Source organism: Notothenia rossii (assembly GCF_949606895.1).
Source record: "Notothenia rossii genome assembly, chromosome: 2".
In the NCBI taxonomy this organism is placed as follows: Eukaryota; Metazoa; Chordata; class Actinopteri; order Perciformes; family Nototheniidae; genus Notothenia; species Notothenia rossii.
Window position 1 is genome coordinate 34,705,092 of NC_136904.1, and position 18,610 is coordinate 34,723,701.

General features: G+C 39.9%; 1 protein-coding gene across 7 annotated transcripts in view; it reads left to right on the plus strand.

Moving 5' to 3' along the window:
* The window catches only part of LOC307030159 (multiple epidermal growth factor-like domains protein 11), a 148,254-nt gene extending 135,377 nt beyond the window's left edge, over positions 1 to 12,877 (plus strand). For 3 of the 7 annotated variants that reach the window (XM_079666424.1, XM_079666423.1, XM_079666425.1), the window contains 8 exons: positions 933 to 1,061; positions 1,998 to 2,126; positions 3,850 to 4,083; positions 4,657 to 4,826; positions 5,547 to 5,616; positions 6,277 to 6,330; positions 10,496 to 10,714; positions 11,156 to 12,877. In XM_079666424.1, the coding sequence (XP_079522550.1) occupies positions 933 to 1,061; positions 1,998 to 2,126; positions 3,850 to 4,083; positions 4,657 to 4,826; positions 5,547 to 5,616; positions 6,277 to 6,330; positions 10,496 to 10,714; positions 11,156 to 11,361 (1,211 nt within the window). In that variant the 3' untranslated portion in view covers positions 11,362 to 12,877. The other 4 variants (XR_013805562.1, XM_079666427.1, XM_079666426.1 and 1 more) reach the window with 4 other exon arrangements.
* Positions 12,878 to 18,610: the final 5,733 nt, after the last annotated feature.

Here is an 18,610-nt window from a genome sequence, read left to right on the forward strand (position 1 = left end):
TCATTTCACTTCATTAGCAAACGTCCTAAGCTAATATCCTCTCGCACCTCCACCTCATGCAGTGTAGTCACAGAGGGCCCCCGCTTTGAGCATCTCAAACCTGCACCTCCATCTGGTGGCAGTTTGAAAAAACGACATGCCTGAAGACATTTCTTCCTACTGCTCCTTAAAGTCCTTCATTCTCTCCTTCTATCCCTACTTCCTTCTTTACTTCAGTAGTTCAGTGCCACCGAAAAGTCATAATTTGATGTATCATACATACATTAAATGCCAAGACGTCATGAAGTCGGGTCAAGATTCCTTAGGTTGCTTTCACTTAGACTTTATGTCCAATTCATTTGGTTCACACTTTTAAATGTTTCACTTTTTTCTGGACACTTTGTGGAGATGGTTGTTATATCTGTAATTATACCCAGTTTTGATTTAATGTTATGCTACCCTATCTAAACATCTGAAAATAAATCAACCAAATGTATGCTATCATGTAAGTATTTGTTAAACCATTGAATTGGAAAAAAGAAGAAGAAAGTATTTATAAGTATAAAGCGTCAAAACTAAGCCTGGAACTCACTGTTTCCTATAGATGACATGGTTAACATTTTTAAAATGTGCATTATTTTTTCCTCCACATTTGTTAGTTTGTTTAAAACCTGTGTGAACATCACGCTCCTTGACTAACTCTGCTTTAGTGATTGTTTTGCATCACAAAGACAAACAACCACTTGGGTTTCTTCAGTAGTTGCAGACTGGGTTGGTTCATAACTGCAGAGATGATCCATTGTGACGGAACAGATTATCCATTCACAGAAAAGATGCTCTCCAGATTCATGGATCATCTCCCAGCTGATGGTGATAGGTGGATCGTTTCCTCTATTTGACACCTGATGCACTGATCACCATAAGACCTGCTGTTGTTGTGTGTTCCTCTCCAGGCTGTTCTGCAGGTTTCTACGGCTCACAGTGTGCTGAAGTGTGCCGCTGTCAGAACGGGGCGGACTGCGAGCACATCAGCGGACAGTGCTCCTGCAGGACCGGCTTCATAGGACAGAGCTGTGAGCTCAGTGAGTGACGGCACATCCTTATTGTTGTTAAAGGAAGACCAGAGGTGCAGTCATTCCATCATCTTTCCATAAATGCAATAATAAAATGCTGTTTGGCATTGGTGATCTGTCTGTTCTGATTAGACTTTGGCCTTTCAAATCATTTTAATGGAATAAACAATTATATCTTCTAAGGGGAGGCAAAACAAACGTTTTCCATGTACTGGTCAGTCTCAAGATCTATTTTGCTCCCGGAAAAGTTGATAGAAAACATCCAAAAAACCAATTTTGGTGTTTATTTCACTAACTGTGTCTGTTTGCGTCTGTAGATTTTTTAAACGTCCACTAAAATTCGCATTAAATAAAATTAGCATTAAATAATTTGCATATTTAAATGTACATTCTCCGAAAACCTGTAATACAAAAAATATATTGACTTTCGGTTGGAAATGTATATATCTATCTACCTATATTTTGATGTTTTTTATTGAACGGGAGTTTGTACTTATGTCATTCAAAACCTAAAAAACATGGAAATTATTTTAAAAAATTGACATTTAGTGATGAAAAAAGATACATCCCATAAGTCTAACGTAAACAAAAATGTAATTTTGTCAAATGTTTCCAGATTTCTGCTCCGGGAATGTTTGCAAACTAGTACATATTATAAGATAATGCCTAATTTGCATTTTATCTATACATAATATTTGCATAAATTCCTATAACATTTTAGTCCACTTACATTTTTAAATGTTCTTCTGGAAATCTGATCAAGATATCAAATAACATAAACCCACTGCTAAGTAAAGATAGTAGAAGAAACCTCGTGAAAATAGGAATAGAATTCTCTTTGTAATGAACGTCTGCTATACATTTTTACATGAGGACATAAGTGTAATATGTGTGCCCCCACCTGTAAGATTTGAGGACATATTAAAGCTCTGCTCCTGCGTGCAGAGTGTCCTGCGGGGACGTTTGGGTACGGCTGCCAGCAGCTGTGTGAGTGCATGAACAACGCCACCTGTGACTACGTGACGGGAACCTGCTACTGCAGCATCGGCTTCAAAGGCATCCGCTGTGACCAGGGTGAGAGCTCATGGTCTCTGTACGGAGGGAAATGTGTTTGATGCAGCCTGCTTCTGTTGGATTCAGATGACAAATAAGGAATACAATCACAGGGGGACAGGACATTCATTATCTCAGACTGGAATACAGAAATGTACAGAGGAAGTGTTTCTGTAAAGGTAGTCATAGCTCTCTGGTGGACTGATGGAGTAACATGTCTGCACAATATTTGATCCATTATACAATTAGGTTTTTGTCTGTATAACTTTTTGAAGGCTCTGCACTGGCGATGTGGCCAAGGACCCATTGACATGTCATTTGTCACATTTTTGTCAATTTGATATCTCAGGAACGCCTTAAGGGAATTTTATTTGAAGAGATCATTTTATGCTAACTTTTTAGTTTGTATTAGTATTTTGTGCCAAGTGATATGTTTAAAAGCTTTAATGTTCAAAAAGGTCTATTTTGTCATACTGCCTGTGCTGCAGCACCTCTTTTGAGATGCCTCGCCCCTTAGAAAATCACGTGCAATGTGTTGGAGAACGTGTGTGGGAGAGAAACTCCCTCTGAGGGGAACTTTGGGATTTCAGCCTTTGCATGCACTAAAACCTATAACACACTACAGGAAAGAGAAAACACCAATAAGCATAATAGGGCCCCTTTCCATTTGGCACCATCTTTCACTGGGACTTTAAGATTAACTGTTTAAAATGTGGTAACCCAAGAATTCACTTGCTAATTAAGTGAATTTTACATAGCCTAATTGTTGACTATGTAAAGAAGAATTCATCAATCCAAGCTCATCATAATGAATTATATCAACACAGAGAAATAGTGGTCACAAGTTCAAAATAACCAACAGGGATATAATTGGGTTCAAGAAATTACAATTAATTGGCATGCAACCTTATAAGACCCCCATTTACAGCTTTGCAGACGAATACTTTGATGAGTAAGATTTGTAATGAAAAATACCTAGATTTAGAGCCAGTAGCAATAATAGATTTTTTTTTTTAAATCAGTAATTAGTTAAAAGTTAGGACTCAACATTTAACATGAGGATTTGTTTGGAAACCCTGAGAGGCCACTCAGAAAAATAATGAGTTCTTATCTAAACTGTTTACTTTCTTGTGTTCATGACTTAATTTGAAAAAAAGGGATTGCCAGGGTATTCTTCTTAATTTATGTAATTGTTTATACACACAGGTAGAAAAGTTTTGCTGGAATAATTTGTCTGAGATGCTTATTTTATTCTTCTGTGAACCACTAGACCTGGTTCTAAATATTCCTTAAAACATTCATTTTTTCTTTAATACATGAAAGGAATGTTCCAAAAATTGCTAACAAATATATATGTATATGGTGTTTATTATTAGAAATGAAAGCTCACCTGGATGTGAATATAATTAGTTATATTATGAACACCAAGTAGTGTTGCACTTTAACCTTTTGTGGCCCAAATAAGTATGGAAAAGAAACTAACACACAAAAAAGCCTGTTTCAACAAATGCAACATTTCTTTTGAAATATTATCCTTACAAAACCCATTTTCACAAGTCATAAACAGAGGAGAAAACTATTTAAACAGACTTTAAAAAAGGCTCACCGTTTTTTCTTCTCAATAACCTCCTAGGGCTTTGTAGGATTGATATAAGCTATAACTGTGTTATGTGTTAGTTTTATGAGTTTAGTTGTTACAAATGTGTAAAACACCAATGTGAAACCCCTGTTCCTGTCTGCTCAGCGGCTCTGATGATGGAGGAGCTGAACCCCTACACCAAGATCAGCCCGGCCCTGGCGTCAGAGCGCCAGTCAGCCGGGGCCGTGCTGGGCATCATCTTCCTGCTGCTGCTCATCATGGCCATGCTGGGCCTGGTGGTGTGGTTCCGCTATCGGCAGAGAGAGAAGGGCCACCACGTGCCCAACGTCACCTACACCCCCGCCCTGCACATCAACTCCACCGACTACTCCCTCTCAGGTAAGACAGCCGCAGCTCTGGGTGTTTATCTACTTTCAGGTGCTTTTCTCGCAGATTGGAAAACCTGAACATCGACTGGAACTGATTATTTTTCAACCAATCTTTTAGTATATAAAATGTCAAAAAGTCGATACAAATTGCTAAGGTGCAAGTGCTTTAAAATGTTTCTTTTATCTTTTAAGAGGCTAACATAAAATACATTATCTACATTTAAAGAGGAAAAAAGCTTTAAAAGGAAAAAAATCAAAATGATAGGAAAAAAATCAGCATGTGTTAAGCATTTTTGCTTGATAATCAAATTATTGAACACGAATCAAGTCAATATTTCAGATCTACAATGTATAAGATCATGAATGTGAGTGAAATTTGTGTAACCCTTAACCTTCTCTGACCATAAACAGGAATAAGCAGGAAAAACAAACCGCACTAACCCCTAAGTTCCCCCTTTTTATTCCAGTTGGACGTCCTTTCATTTCAACTTGCAGTTTTTTTCAGGACCACTGTGTGCATGTATATATGATGTTGTTGTGTAGAGGGGAGGATGAGAACATGTGCTGATGCTGTGCACTGCAGCAGGGCTGCAGTGCACAGGCCTGCTCTCCTCTCCAGACTCCTCTCCCAGTAACAGCTCTGCAGGTCGCTGCTTCTCCAACTCCAGCTACCGCACCCTGGGGCCCCGCACCCTGGAGCCCTGCACCTATGCCGCGCACTACGCCAAGCCCGACAAGAGGTGCGCCGCCAAGGTGGGTCTCAGGACTCCCACAGTATGTCCTCAGAGAAAATAAATGTTGTTAGTTTGGGCTGGAGGATGCTGACAAGTATTCATAAAGCAATTTAATTGCTGTATATTTTAGACGTGAACTCATTTGCATTTTGCTTTATGCACGATTTTGTGGTCATAGTCACCTTATTAGACCCCCATGTATATGTGTGATTGCAGAGGTAAATTAGAAATACATTCTGGTGTTTTATTTTCTTAGTCTGATCTGAATAGACTTTTTTCCTGTGACCTCATTTGCAGCTTGGTTTATCTAGAGACACATACAGTGTACAGGATCCATTCTAAGTTATAGCTTGCTAGCTATGGTTAGTAAAACATCTGCAAGTGACATCAAAATCCGGCAGAAATGAGAAACAGCTTTTGTCCGGCTGAAATCAGGGATGCATCGTCTTTAAAACTACTATAAATTTAGAGGATATCGATGGTTGTAAACCTTATTTTTTCACCAGTAAGCTTAAACTACATGGCAACAGTAACCAAGAGGGGCGAAACTAACCAAATGTACATTTTAAAATAAATAAGTTCCTCCCTAAGAATTGTATCTACTGTATACATCTATTTCCTGTCACTACATCCTGTTTCGTTTACAAATAATTCGAGTACCATTTCTTTGGAGCACAATGTGTTTTGTTATTTCTTTAACAATGTTTCAGTGTGTGCTCTCTCTTTGTACATTTCCCAGATGAAGTCAAAGAAGCGGCACAGGAACAGTGCTCCAGAGTGTGGGGCCTACTGTAACCTCAACGACCTGGGTCAGTCTGACTCTGTTTTAGCCAGTTTCACTAGCAGATCTCCCACTCAATGGCAGCCATCTTGGCTATGTAGCTTAGTTGCGCACCTAGCAGTGGCTTGTTCCGTCAACAAAGCACTATACAAATAAAGGTTATCCATGTTATAAATGTTTCTATATTAAATAAACATTAATCTACACTGGTTTTGAAAAAGAAGCCACTATTCATTTTATCAGGTTAATAGCTCAGTCTGTTATGATTTGGTACAGAGAACAATAGTGTTTCTAGCTAGGTAACAGCGGTGGTCGTCTCTTCTGATAAGGGCACAACCGCAGTGTGGGATTTGGGAACACTGTGCAAGGGTTCACAGTGCACAACATAGCATTATACTAAGGATAGTATGCAAATGAAGACACAAAATCTGCCTTAATCCCTCTGTTGGCGAAATGTTTCCATACCACCATGGAACCATTGTATAACCATACAAATGTTGACTAAATAATCCAAGAGAGTATTCAAGTTTTTGCCATAAATGTCCAACTTACATTTCGAAGGTATTATTCTTTCACTTCAGAATAGATCTAATACTTCGTAAAATGTGTTTTTCAAGAACTGTTGTGGTCTTTTCGTTCTTTAGTTTTTTTCACCTTTTTGCGCACCTTCTCTGTGATTTCTGTGCAGGTGTTTACCGCATCGACCGGCGCTTCAGCTACCATGTGGAGCCGCGCTACAGAGGTACAGTGTCAGGTGGACTGAGCCTGTGTGACCTCCTGACTCCTCAGCCAATCCTCTTGCTCGAACAGTTCCCTTGGCCAATCATGGCCTGTGTTGCATTTTGTACCTCAGCCTCACGTCTTAGTTCCCTGTGTTGGCTGTGGATCGCTGCATGTGTTGTGTGACGGGAGATGAAACAGTCTACAGCAGGCATGGGCAAACTAAGGCCCGCGGGCCATATACGGCCCGTTGGGCTTTTGAATCCGGCCCGCCGAATATTGGTACAAAATTGTCCAAATTATAGTAAAGACCGCATTCATTTTGCCTTTTTCCTGCAATACCCGGCATTTCAGTTGATCCCACTAGATGGCGCACTAGACATAATTTACCTTTGCTGGAGTCTGGTCTATTCTCTCAGCTGGCCCCACTCGGCAACCCGGCAAGGTCGGCAAATACAAGTAACAAGCAGTAGCGCTGAGCAAAGTGACTAGAACGCGACCACACACTTATAAAAAACACTTATAAAAGTCAGGCAACACTAACCAGGCTTAGTGTGATTCTGTTTATTTTACCTTACTTTAATAACCATCCGTTCACCGTTATTAACTATTGTGAAGAGGCAGATGTTTTCCTTTTGTTTTGTGTTATTGCAACTATCGGATGGAATCAATACATGGGCCCTTTCTCATTTCATCAAATCCCCCTCCTCGACTCCTCGACTCTTCGACTCCTCGGTCCTCCGGTAGTGACCCGGAAATGAATTTCAGCGAAGTTGAAGTTGAAGGACATCTCATTTCTCTAAATGCACTTCGAGGACCGAGGATCGAGCAGGCTCTCTGGAGGAGCTATAACTGAGGATACACTGATGGGTCCTCCACGGCTCCTTCGTAGATGCATTTCCGGGAACAGAGATGTTTCAAAGAGTCGTGACGCACGGCCGGATTTATCTCAGCCAATGACAGCTCTGCATGCATCATCCCCTGGATATTATTTTATTAACTGCTTTCATCGCGACGCGATGTTTACAGTGGGAACTACTCTCTTTATTTGCTTTAGTTTAGTAGATATCTACAAACAAAGAGTCGATATTTTTCTAAGACCATATAGTGCTTCAAATAATAAAATACACAACGGCTGTTAGGCTGTCAGCTGTAGGTGCGTGTGTGTGGTACAGTGTGTAGGTGTGTGTGTGGTACAGTGTGTGCGTAGATGCGGCGGACAGACAGGTCTCAGTTGCAGTTGGTTTGGTGTCCTCTGCTTACTTTTAATACTTGTAAATAAAAACTTTTGGCCCGTAATTTATTTTCCTCATTGTAGCGACCAGAGAGAGGGGGGGATATATCCACTCTCTGATTGTGTTACGTTATTATGAGAGTAGGCCTACTCTGTTTGATTCTGAAATTGTATATATTAAAAAATATATACGTGTGTGTGTGTGTGTGTGTGTGTGTGTGTGTGTGTGTGTGTGTGTGTGTGTGTGTGTGTGTGTGTGTGTGTGTGTGTGTGTGTGTGTGTGTGTGTGTGTGTGTGTGTGTGTGTGTGTGTGTGTGTGTGTGTGTGTGTGTGTGTGTGTGTGTGTGTGTGTGTGTGTGTGTGTGTGTCCGAATCTGTAGCCTGTTATTGTCTCATTATACCGCACTGTGAATGAATTAAAAGTAAATATATAAGTCGTCATGAACACATCTGTCCATCAGACAGAGGGCTGCTGTGCCTCCTGTCACCATTAATGGACGTCTCTTTAAAATGACCGCTCAGAGGAGAGGAGTTCTCATTTCTCTAACCGCCTGCTGCTTCCCCTCTTCTCTACTCGGTTCCCCTCCTCGGCTCCTCCGCTCGCATCTCCTGTGGGCGGGACTAAGTTTCGAGGATAGGAGTCGAGGAGGGGAGTTAGAGAAATGAGAAAGGGCCATGGGCTACATGTGGCCATCACAAGTAAAATCATAACGAAAACTACTCCGGTAAAATATGTGTGAAAACGGCTTATTCCACAATATGATAGCAACAAGTAGTCAAGATAGTTTGATGAGCTTGCTATGCTAACATCACCTGTAGAATTCCCACATTCATAACAACGTTGTGATGCCAAACAGCTTTCAGACTAAAACACATTCACTGATGGGGATGGGGGATATTTATCAGCTGCTTGTGTGTGACAGTCAGACAATGAAAACTTTACAGCGGCCGCTGCCGCGAGTTAACGGGAGAATAAACTCCGGTGCACGAGACATGTGATGATCATGTCAGATTTTCTTCGTCCTCTTTGCCCTCATTATTCAGATTTTCTACAACATTGTACCTGTCCAATAGTGAGCCACATGTTTTAGACCAGAGAAGAAAAGCCTGATTGCTTCAATATTTTTGCCTTGAATAAACGGATGAATAAAGGGCTTAGTATCTAAATCTGAAAAATAATATTAACAGATGGCATAAAAATAATTATTTTTTACTAAATGCAAAATTGAATTTGATTTAAATGTACACATAGGATAATTTATAGGAGAAAATACAATTTAGAAACAGAAAATAATCAGAGTCTGAGCCCTCCACAGTCCCTATTATCAAAGGTTTAAGAGAGGACATCATCCTCTCTTTTTTGGGCAACTTTCAAGCTCTCCTCCACTCTGTTTTGAGATCAAAGGACCCTAAGGAGCGTCGGAGTCTGCTTTTTGTACATTTTCGGGTCAATAATGTGGCCTTTTTGGCAGATTTACTAAAGGTGTGCAGCTGCTGCTCTGAGGAAAGATCAGGCTGAATTTACAATGGGCCTTAATGGAGACTTGTTGAAAGTTTGTGTCACTTCATGCCCTCAAGAGGCATTTTCTGTAATTTGTTTGCTTACATTTTTTTTATTTTTCAACGTAGGAGAGGTTTTCCTACAATTCAAGCATAAAATAATGTCCAAGGAGTGTAGGGTTTTGGAGTTATGGCAGGTTTAAAACATTTTTTTGGGCGAATTTCAAGCTCTCCTGCACTGTTTTGAGATCAAAGCACTCTAGACTTAACTAGCTGCGCAATACACACTAATGTTAAAATCTGAAAAAGGCCTCTCTACCAAGCTCCAAACTAAGTTAAATATCCCAAAAAGTGTAAAATAGGATTTTATAGCTGAAGGTCTTTTGATCAATTAAAAGTTGGAATGAAGTGTCTAGCTGAAAGTATGTGGAAGGAGTAGCATTTGGCGCAAGGTGTAGGAAAAAGACGATTTGAAGGTTCCTCCCATTGAGTTACATGTTAAAAAAAGAGTTTAAAAAGCTGAATATTTTGAAAAATATAAAATATTTTGAAAAAGTTGAACGTTTCCCATCATGTGCTGAAAAGGCTGAATATTTTTGATATTTGATTGGTTTCTGTAGCTGAAAGTAGGCTGAAGTTGTAATTACAACCCGTGCATCTTACAACAGAGTCCTGCTGTTGAGAGAAGGTGCAGCATGAAGCCCCTCTCAGACCCTGTACCTGACTCAGTGTCCTGGAATGTAATGATTGTTACTGACTTGATATTGTTGATATGTACCAACAAGAGCTCACCTGTGTGTTTGTGTCTCTGCAGGACGACCTCTTCCCCTCTGTGTGTTTCCCGTCTCTGCTGTGGTCTTCCTCCTGCTTTGACCCCCATCACTCCCAAAACTCACCTGGGGAATCTCTCCTTCACAATAACTGAATGCTGTGTGTTTTCTTTTCTCTTCCTGAAGCTGCTGTTTTAACCTGAACTGCTTTTGAATGTTGATGTTAGCCTTGCAATGTAACCTTTGTTGTCCAGCTATGTAATGACTCTAACATGTATTGTTTCCTAAAGGCTAAGAATGGTTGTTTTCTAGGTGTTTTTACTGCAACACCAGTGAAAACACCAAAACCAACCATGACTTCAGTAGCCATGTTGATTGACCATACAGCTCAATTTTTGTCCAAAGACTTTGTTGAAATGTGTGACATGTCCCTTTACATCCTGAACACACACACTATCATTTATTTTTGACTCAATCTAACACACCGTCCTGCTGCCTCAAATAATCAAAAGAGTACCAAACATGGATTAATCCGCTGCTGAAAATAGTCCCAGACAAATGTTTATTTTTTGTATTTTTAGCTACTGATTTCTGATGAATGCAGTCACTTTATATAAGGAGTGTGAGTCACAGAGCATTATTTTAAAGTTCAAATGATTGATATATATTGTTTTATCTTTTAGACTACATGAAGGGCTCCTTGTCCAGCACCTGCTCCCTCAACAGTGAGAACCCGTACGCCACCATCAACGACGCTCCGGGTGCGTGCAAACACTCAGAGAGCAGCTACGTGGAGATGAAGTCGCCGGTTCACCATGAACACATGACACACTGCTGCCCCGCCGCCATCATCACCACAGCAACCTCCACCACCTTACCCAGCAAGAACATCTACGACATGGGTAGGTTTACGGCTAGAGGCGGGACAAAATCTCTTTAAATCTTTTTTAATCTCCCATATTTGCTGGGACAATATGTAATATTTATATTATAAGAGGGTTTACCCAACCACATAATGCTACACAAGTGAACATTTAATAAATATTTTAGACAGCTATGACTGTAGGGTAAATAAAATGACTAATAAATCACAAAATCTACAAATAAAATAAAACACAGAAAGGCTTTAAAGCTGCAACTAATGATATATGTGTATGTTTAATTAACAGCCAAAGAACCCAAATGCATTCAGTTAACAGTCTCTTAAAATTTAGAAAAAAGCAGTGAATCCTCACGTAAAAAAAAAGATAAGTTACTTAAATCATGAAGCAAAAATGATTGTTTCTCTAACTGATTAATCAACCAAATAATTTGTACTTGAATTCCTATGTTTCATTTCCCAGAACCTTCCATCAGTATCATCCAGGGGGCCAACGGCATGGTGGTCCCCAGTTACCCCCAGAACCCGTACGACCTGCCCAGGAACAGCCACATCCCGAGCCACTACGACCTGCTGCCTGTGCGCCCCAGCCCCTCCCACAGCCACAGCCTCACCCTGCACAGCCACAGCCCCCCGCTGCCTGGCAGCCCCTCCAGCTCGCTGCTCTAGACCCCCTCCAAACCTGGGACCAGACTGGACTCACAGAAGCAGCAAACTGTGAACTGGGATAAAACGGGGAAAGATTATTTTGGCAGTGCTCTAACTGCTGTTTATCACTGTATTATATCCAAACAGTTTTTGTGCCAATCAATACTACATGTGTGTTGTATTGTAAATTCCCTTTCATCAACGACATGTCAAAAAAGGGAATAAACGTTGTAGTATGCACAAAGTATACCTTTTTTCTGGTATGCTGATACATCAGAAGATGGAAGGTCAAGGACGACCGGAAAAGAGTCACAGAGACAGACTGCGTGTAAATGAATCTATATTGCAAAGTAAATGTGAGAGCCAAATATAAGACTGAGGCCCTATTTACACCTGGACTAAGTGGATCTACCAAGCAAGGAAGAAGCGTCACACGGGCATTATTTCTCTAGTGCAAACAGACTTGTAATTTATGGAAAAATGGAGGAAAGGTGCTCTTTACCCCCGTATTCTCCCGGAAAAAGGAGATAGTGAATATGTGAAATACGCACAAACCTCTGTCTGGTCAGTTCCACACTACCTGTATAATTCTGGGATTTTTACATATGTTTTTCTTATTTCCTGTTTACATATTTAAAGGTCCTGACAGGGATCTATATTTTCTCTCTGAAAAGTTATCTTTTTGTAATTACTGTAGACAGAGTGGTGTATTGGATGTACACTTACTGTACACTAGTGATTATTAATATGATTTCCTTTTGTGTCAAGTTTAATGCACATGCATGCCAAAGAGTATTCAAAAGATAATATTTAGCCAGAATTCCCTTAATACGTCCTTTGGTGCAAACTGAATACTCTCCTCTGACTGTCCAACATGTGAACGGATTCAATATGCTTTTTGCGAACAGATTGTCATGTTTGTTTTTCAATGAATCGATAAATCATTTGACCAATGAAAAAGTGGAAATTGTCCATGATGATAGCTTCAAATGTCCTTAAGCAAAATATATTCAGTTTATATCACATAATGGAAAGATAAAGCAGAATGTTATCACTTTTTTTGGCTTGAAAACAATCAATCAATCAACAAAATAGTTGAAAAAATGTACTTATTATTAAAGCATTAATGCACTATGGTTTTTTGCAGCAAGGTCAAAAGTAAAAGCTACTAAACAGGCCAATAAATGATTTCAACGATTTTCATATTAAATAAGAAACACTTCTGTAATGTGTGAAATCCTGCTTGATTTTTCGATGACATGCAGATCACTTTTGGTAAAAATGCTCATGATTGTAAACAAGCAAATAGCAATTACAGGACATGTTGACAATCAGATGTGAACCGCTTTGTTTTCCCATGTATTTGGTTTCCTACCCATGTATTTGGAATCCCATTTGCTCTAACTCTATCTTTCTAGTTACGTCTTTCCTTAAGCTTTGTTCATAATATTGAATAGTTTAAACTACAATAGATGTATAGAGTGCTCGGTGGTCATTTTGTTTCAAGCCCTTAACTTAATAAAGTTGTCATAGCTCAGAGGAGTGGTGTCGTGTCTTGTTACGCAGCAGAGAACTTGCTTCTGGTACAGCATTTAAACAGTTGTGATCATCAAGAAATGGGGATAAACAAATGTGTGTCTTCTGCATATCAGCAATGTTTTTACATCATGTTGACTGACCATGTTCCCCAAAGAGAGTTTCTTAGACTCAAATAAATATAGAGCAGCCTGTGTGTTAAAGATAAAGTAGGTAGCATTGTCTGCTGCTTTTTGTATACACACAATCAAAGTTGGCCCCTCCCAAACAGCTGCGTTCAAGTAAGTAAGCATGTGGGTGTTTCTCAGGCCGTTTCTCAATCTCGAGGATACTGGCTTCCAAGCCTATAGAGTGGCGAAGTCACGCCCATTTACTTCCGCATCAATGGACCTTATTACGAAAAAATAATACATTGAAGTCAATGGAGAGAGAAAACTTATCTTTTGATCCCGTTTGAATTGTGCCATGAATTACACATATGTTGTTTGTCAATCTTAAAAAAACATTTCCATGTCAAAAAATTCAAAGTTTGTCTTAAAACTGTTGAAATATAAGACTATGAAAAATACGCAACTAGAAAGACTACAAATCCCAGAGTCGCGTAAGTGCTGTCATAACTGATGTATTCCCTCCAGATAGCTAAAAATAAATTTACTTACAGTGCAAACAAAATGCCTGTGTGCTTTGTACCAGGTTGTTATCATACCAGTAATAGTACCTCTTGCTCGTTCTCGAAGAGCAACTAAAACAAAACACGAGAGTGTACCTTGTTAGCTAATGTTAGCTAGCTGACATTAACGTTACACATTACACTCGTGTTACTCACCGAAACCTTGTAAAGCCGGTTCCGCATGCTGGCTCTTACGGAACCGACTAACTCCCCTTTTTCGTATGTACAGCTCTCAACATGCCCAGACTTGTAGTGATTTTCACCTCTTTTAATACTTTTCGCCTCATTCTGAAAGAAAGAGGTGAAATGTACCAATGTGACGGCCATCTTGGTGTTGGTGACGTGTGCAAGACCAGAGTTGTAGTTCATTGAGTGCTTCACACAAAGCAATGCGTAACTTCACAGTTTTACGACACATTTGAATTTTTTTGACTTGCAAAATTATCTTTTAAATTCACAAACATCATATGTGTAATTCGTGGCACAATTCAAACGGGATCGAAAGATAATCTTTCTCTCCCCATTGACTTCAATACATTATTTTTCCGAAATAAGGTCCCATGGAGGTCCACCGGAAGGGGAGGGATTTCGCCACTCTATATTTCAAGGATGCTACGTCATTGAATCCCGACGAAGTACTGTTCCAATGTCCAGGATCCTTGGAATTCTACCGAGGACTGAATCCTTCGTTGCGGGAAATTTCGACTATGCACCAATGTATCCTCGGCGGTCTTAAAATCTCCACAATGCTTTGCGCACGGACCAATTTCCAAAATCTTTGGGTCCTTTTCACTTCGGTTAAATTGATTCCTTGGCCGTTTCTCAATCGCGAGCATACTGGCTTGGTAGTCGCATACTTCCAAGTCACTTCCTTCAGAAACGAAGCAACTATACTTCCAAGCCACGGCTTCGGAAAACAAAGAAGAATGGAACAGGCTAACAAGTGTGCCACTCTCTCTAACGGTTTCAACATAAATTGTACCGAAAATAAATACCTCACGATGTCTATCTAATTATGAACTTGCTTTACTTTCACGGAACACATTTTTGGTGATAACAAATGCAACAAAGTAACATATTTACCAACACATGTTCTACGCCACTACATACTTACATTTAAATGTGTGCTGTGATGCGTCGGTTCAGCTAGTAGGCTTGTTTGAGACGCGTTGCGGCTCGCCTCGAAAGTAGACGAGAATAGCCGATCGCAGCCGGGGGAGGTCTCAAAAAGCTCGCCTGAAGTTGGACAGCTCCGAGTCTGCTTCTTCTTCGCCTTCTTCTTCTCTCGGTTTTTTGGCGGATTGCAAACAACTTTAAGGTGCATACCGCCACCTCCGGAGTCGGCTTGACTCGGTTTGCATTTATAGAGAATGCACACGTGTGTTTAATCGTTAATGTCAGATATGTACTAAGTAAATACATTTGTTCCTGCTCAAGATTAGATTAAACTTTATTGTTATTGTACAGATTACAGGTACTGAGACAACGAAATGCAGTTTAGCTTCTAACCAGGAGTGCAACAAGCAGTAAAGTGAAAAGTAATGTACACAATCTACAGAATAAAATATAGAATGAATTGAATGATGAATAAACAGTGAGGGGTATGAATATACACAGCAGCCTGTGAGCAGTATGAACAGTGTGTATGAATATGCTAAGATATATAAAGTATGAAAATGGTAAGCAGTGCAAGTATAGTATATAATTTCATGATGATAAACATTGTGGAACAATGATGAAAAATGTTAATGGAGGGGGCGCAGTAGGGCCTGGCTCATTTTGTGGCATCTGCAGGCAGTGGCAAGTACTTCCGGCATCTGCCACAGAGGCCGCTACTCCGTGGTATCTGTGGCAAGTATATGCCACAGATGCCACAACTTGCCGTGGCAAGTATATGCCACAACCATGCCACAACTTGCCGTGGCAAGTATATGCCACAACTCGCCGTGGCAAGTAAATGCCACAAGTTAAGAGAAGGTTTATGGTAGCTGCCACTCGCCTTCCGTGGCAAATGCTGATATTTAAACCCGTATTTATCGCGTAAAATGTCGCTGTTTTGGCATGACTTTATCGGACTGATCTGTACACAAGACTGATGATCTGTTACTGATGGTCCGATCTCTATTTTTCAAAAAGATAAAACATGATATGTTCTATAGATTTTACTTGGAGAACGTGGTTTGTTAAAATAAATAAACGTGCTATTTTTATGATAATACTCAAGATATATTATTAGTAAGTTGACATAAAGATCTAATATTGTTGACCAGAGGTGGGAAATAGGCTAACTTGTATACTCAAGTACTGTACTTGTGATTTAGAAATAGCCTACTTGTGCTATAAGGATAAGGACAACCAAGCGCAAAGCCTACAAGCACTGAAAAGCTGGCAAGGGGAGACGGATGAGCCTGACTCAGCGTTCTGTCAAGAACTCGAACAATATAAATTGTTCGCCAGTTTCAAAGCGCAATAAAAGGGTGGATAAAAAAGCATGCATTGTGTCTCGATTTTTAATATACTGTCATGATTGTCTTAACGGAATAACATGGTTTGTTTAGATTTCACTGATATCAATATCTAATAAGAATAATCTGAAGCATTTAAATAAAAATGTTCAACCAGAATTAAAATATTAAACAACAAAACAGATACAATGACATTAATCTGTTTATTAACAACGAAAATAATACAAATTAAGTACATATGCCTGGATTTAAAATAACACATTTATACATGTGTACAATCAAATATATACGGAGCCCCCAAGGGGACATGGAGAAGAAAAAAAAAATAATGTTTTGCGAGATCTCGCAAAGGTTTTGCGATATCTCGCAAAACATTTTTTTATTTTTTCTTCTCCATGTCCCCTTGGGGGCTCCGTAAATATAACTGTCCTTTGCCTCATTTATAAAATATAAATCTTAGCATCTCACTAGCAGTGGCAACTGCAATCAGTTACAGCTGTCCTAAATCTGTAGCCAAGTCTAATAACACCATTGTACACGTTGCTGTGTCAATACAGATATTTATTTTTTTAATATTTGTCTTTACTAGTAACAATACACCTGGTTATCGTAGCAAGCAGTGGAAACTCCCCTCAAGAAGCGACAATTGCCAAGGGCTTGCGTTGCAACGCTCACTTGCCAATATTTCTTTTTTTATTACAATATAGGCCTATGTTTAGCCTACTATCGCACGTTTGTTTATTTTAGCAAACCAAGTAGGCTATTCCAAGTAAAATTGAATATAAATGATAATTTATTATCTTTTTGAAAAATAGAGATCGCACATCAGTCCTGTGATAGTCCAGCGACATTTTACACGATAAATACGAGTTTAAATATCAGCATTTGCCACGGAAGGCGAGTGGCAGCTACCGTAAAACTTCTCTTAACTCTGGCATCTTGTGGCAACTCCCGTTCAGCATGCGCAAATGCCACGGCAAGTTGTGGCATATACTTGCCAAGGCAAGTTGTGGTATACTTGCCACGGCAAGTTGTGGCATCTGTGGCATTTACTTGCCACGGCAAGTTGTGGCATATACTTGCCACGGCAAGTTGTGGCATCTGTGGCATATACTTGCCACAGATGCCATAGAGTAGTGGCCTCTGTGGGAGATGCCACAAATGCCAAGGCACATGCCACGGCGAGTAGTGGCAACACTCATTGTGTTCTAGTATGATCAATAAAATAACATTGTACCTTGAAAATCAATGCATTCGTTCATTTGATACGTTGGTGGTTTTAGGTAGGCTATACAGCGACCCCTGGCGGTTCTAGTGTGAAGTAAAAGTAGAAGTAGCCAACCTAAATGTTGGAATACTCTGTTACAAGTAAAAGTCATGCATTAAAATGTTACTCAAGTAAAAGCGCAAAATGATTAGCATAACAATATACTTAAAGTGCATATTACATGTTTTCATTATAATGATTGATCATGAAAGTGTTCTCAAAGCTGGTAAAGGTGCAGCTAGTTTTAATGACTTTGTATACTGTAGGGCAGGGGTGCCCACACTTTTTTGGCCGGTGACCTACTTTTGAAATGACCAGCTCACGGAGGTCTACCAACCAAAAATAAAATCCCAAATTGCAAGGGGCTGAATAACACGTTTTATTTATACTTGGGATAACTACAACAACTCTATTTGGGTTCTTGAACAGAAACAAATACATGAATACATAAAACAAAAAGGCATGTTAACCTCTCTCTCTCTTTCTCTATTTCTCTATCTCTCTCTCTATTTCTCTATCTCTCTATTTGTCTCTCTCTCTCTCTATTTCTCTATCTCTCTCTCTCTATTTCTCTATCTCTCTCTCTATTTCTCTCTCTCCTCTCTCTATTTCTCTATCTCTCTCTCTCTATTTCTCTCTCTCTCTCTCCTTCTCTTGCTGACTGTCCCTTCATTACCCTGTTAAGAAACACATAAAAACAAGCAGGGTAAGAAACCTCTCTCCATGGTCCTGATATAATGCTGCAAAACACAATTCAATATATTTAGGTGGGTCCCTACCATATTCGGATGACTTGCACTGAATGGAGTCCGTCAATGTTGCATAATCAGGACAGTAACTGCTGATGGCTAGTCTCAGACAGGCCTCCAAATGTTTATCAGTTAATTGGGAACGGTATTTCGACTTCACTATCTTCATTTGGGAGAAGGCTGACTCGCATAAATAAGTTGAGCCGAAGAGTGAGGTCAGTGAGGTGGCACATTTTCTGACGTTTGGATACTTTTCAACCCTGAATAAGTTCCAAAACTGTCCGGCATGGGCAAGCGCCTTTAACTGAATGTCGGCCTGCAGCGACAACATCTCATCCTCCAGCGCAGACGGGTTCAGATGAAACACTGCTCCGATGTTTTGGGCCAGCGAATCAATATCATGGTCTTCACTAAACGGATAGCACATGAATGTGGCAATTGGCTCGAGCAAAGCGAAGTCTCGGAAGCGTTTCTCGAAGTCAGATGTAATGTTATTGACTTGCTCTGTGTAGCGCACACTGTCAAGGAGCGCGCTGTCCTTCCCTTGCTTCTCCAGCTCAGAGGCGATGTTTTTGAAGTTGGA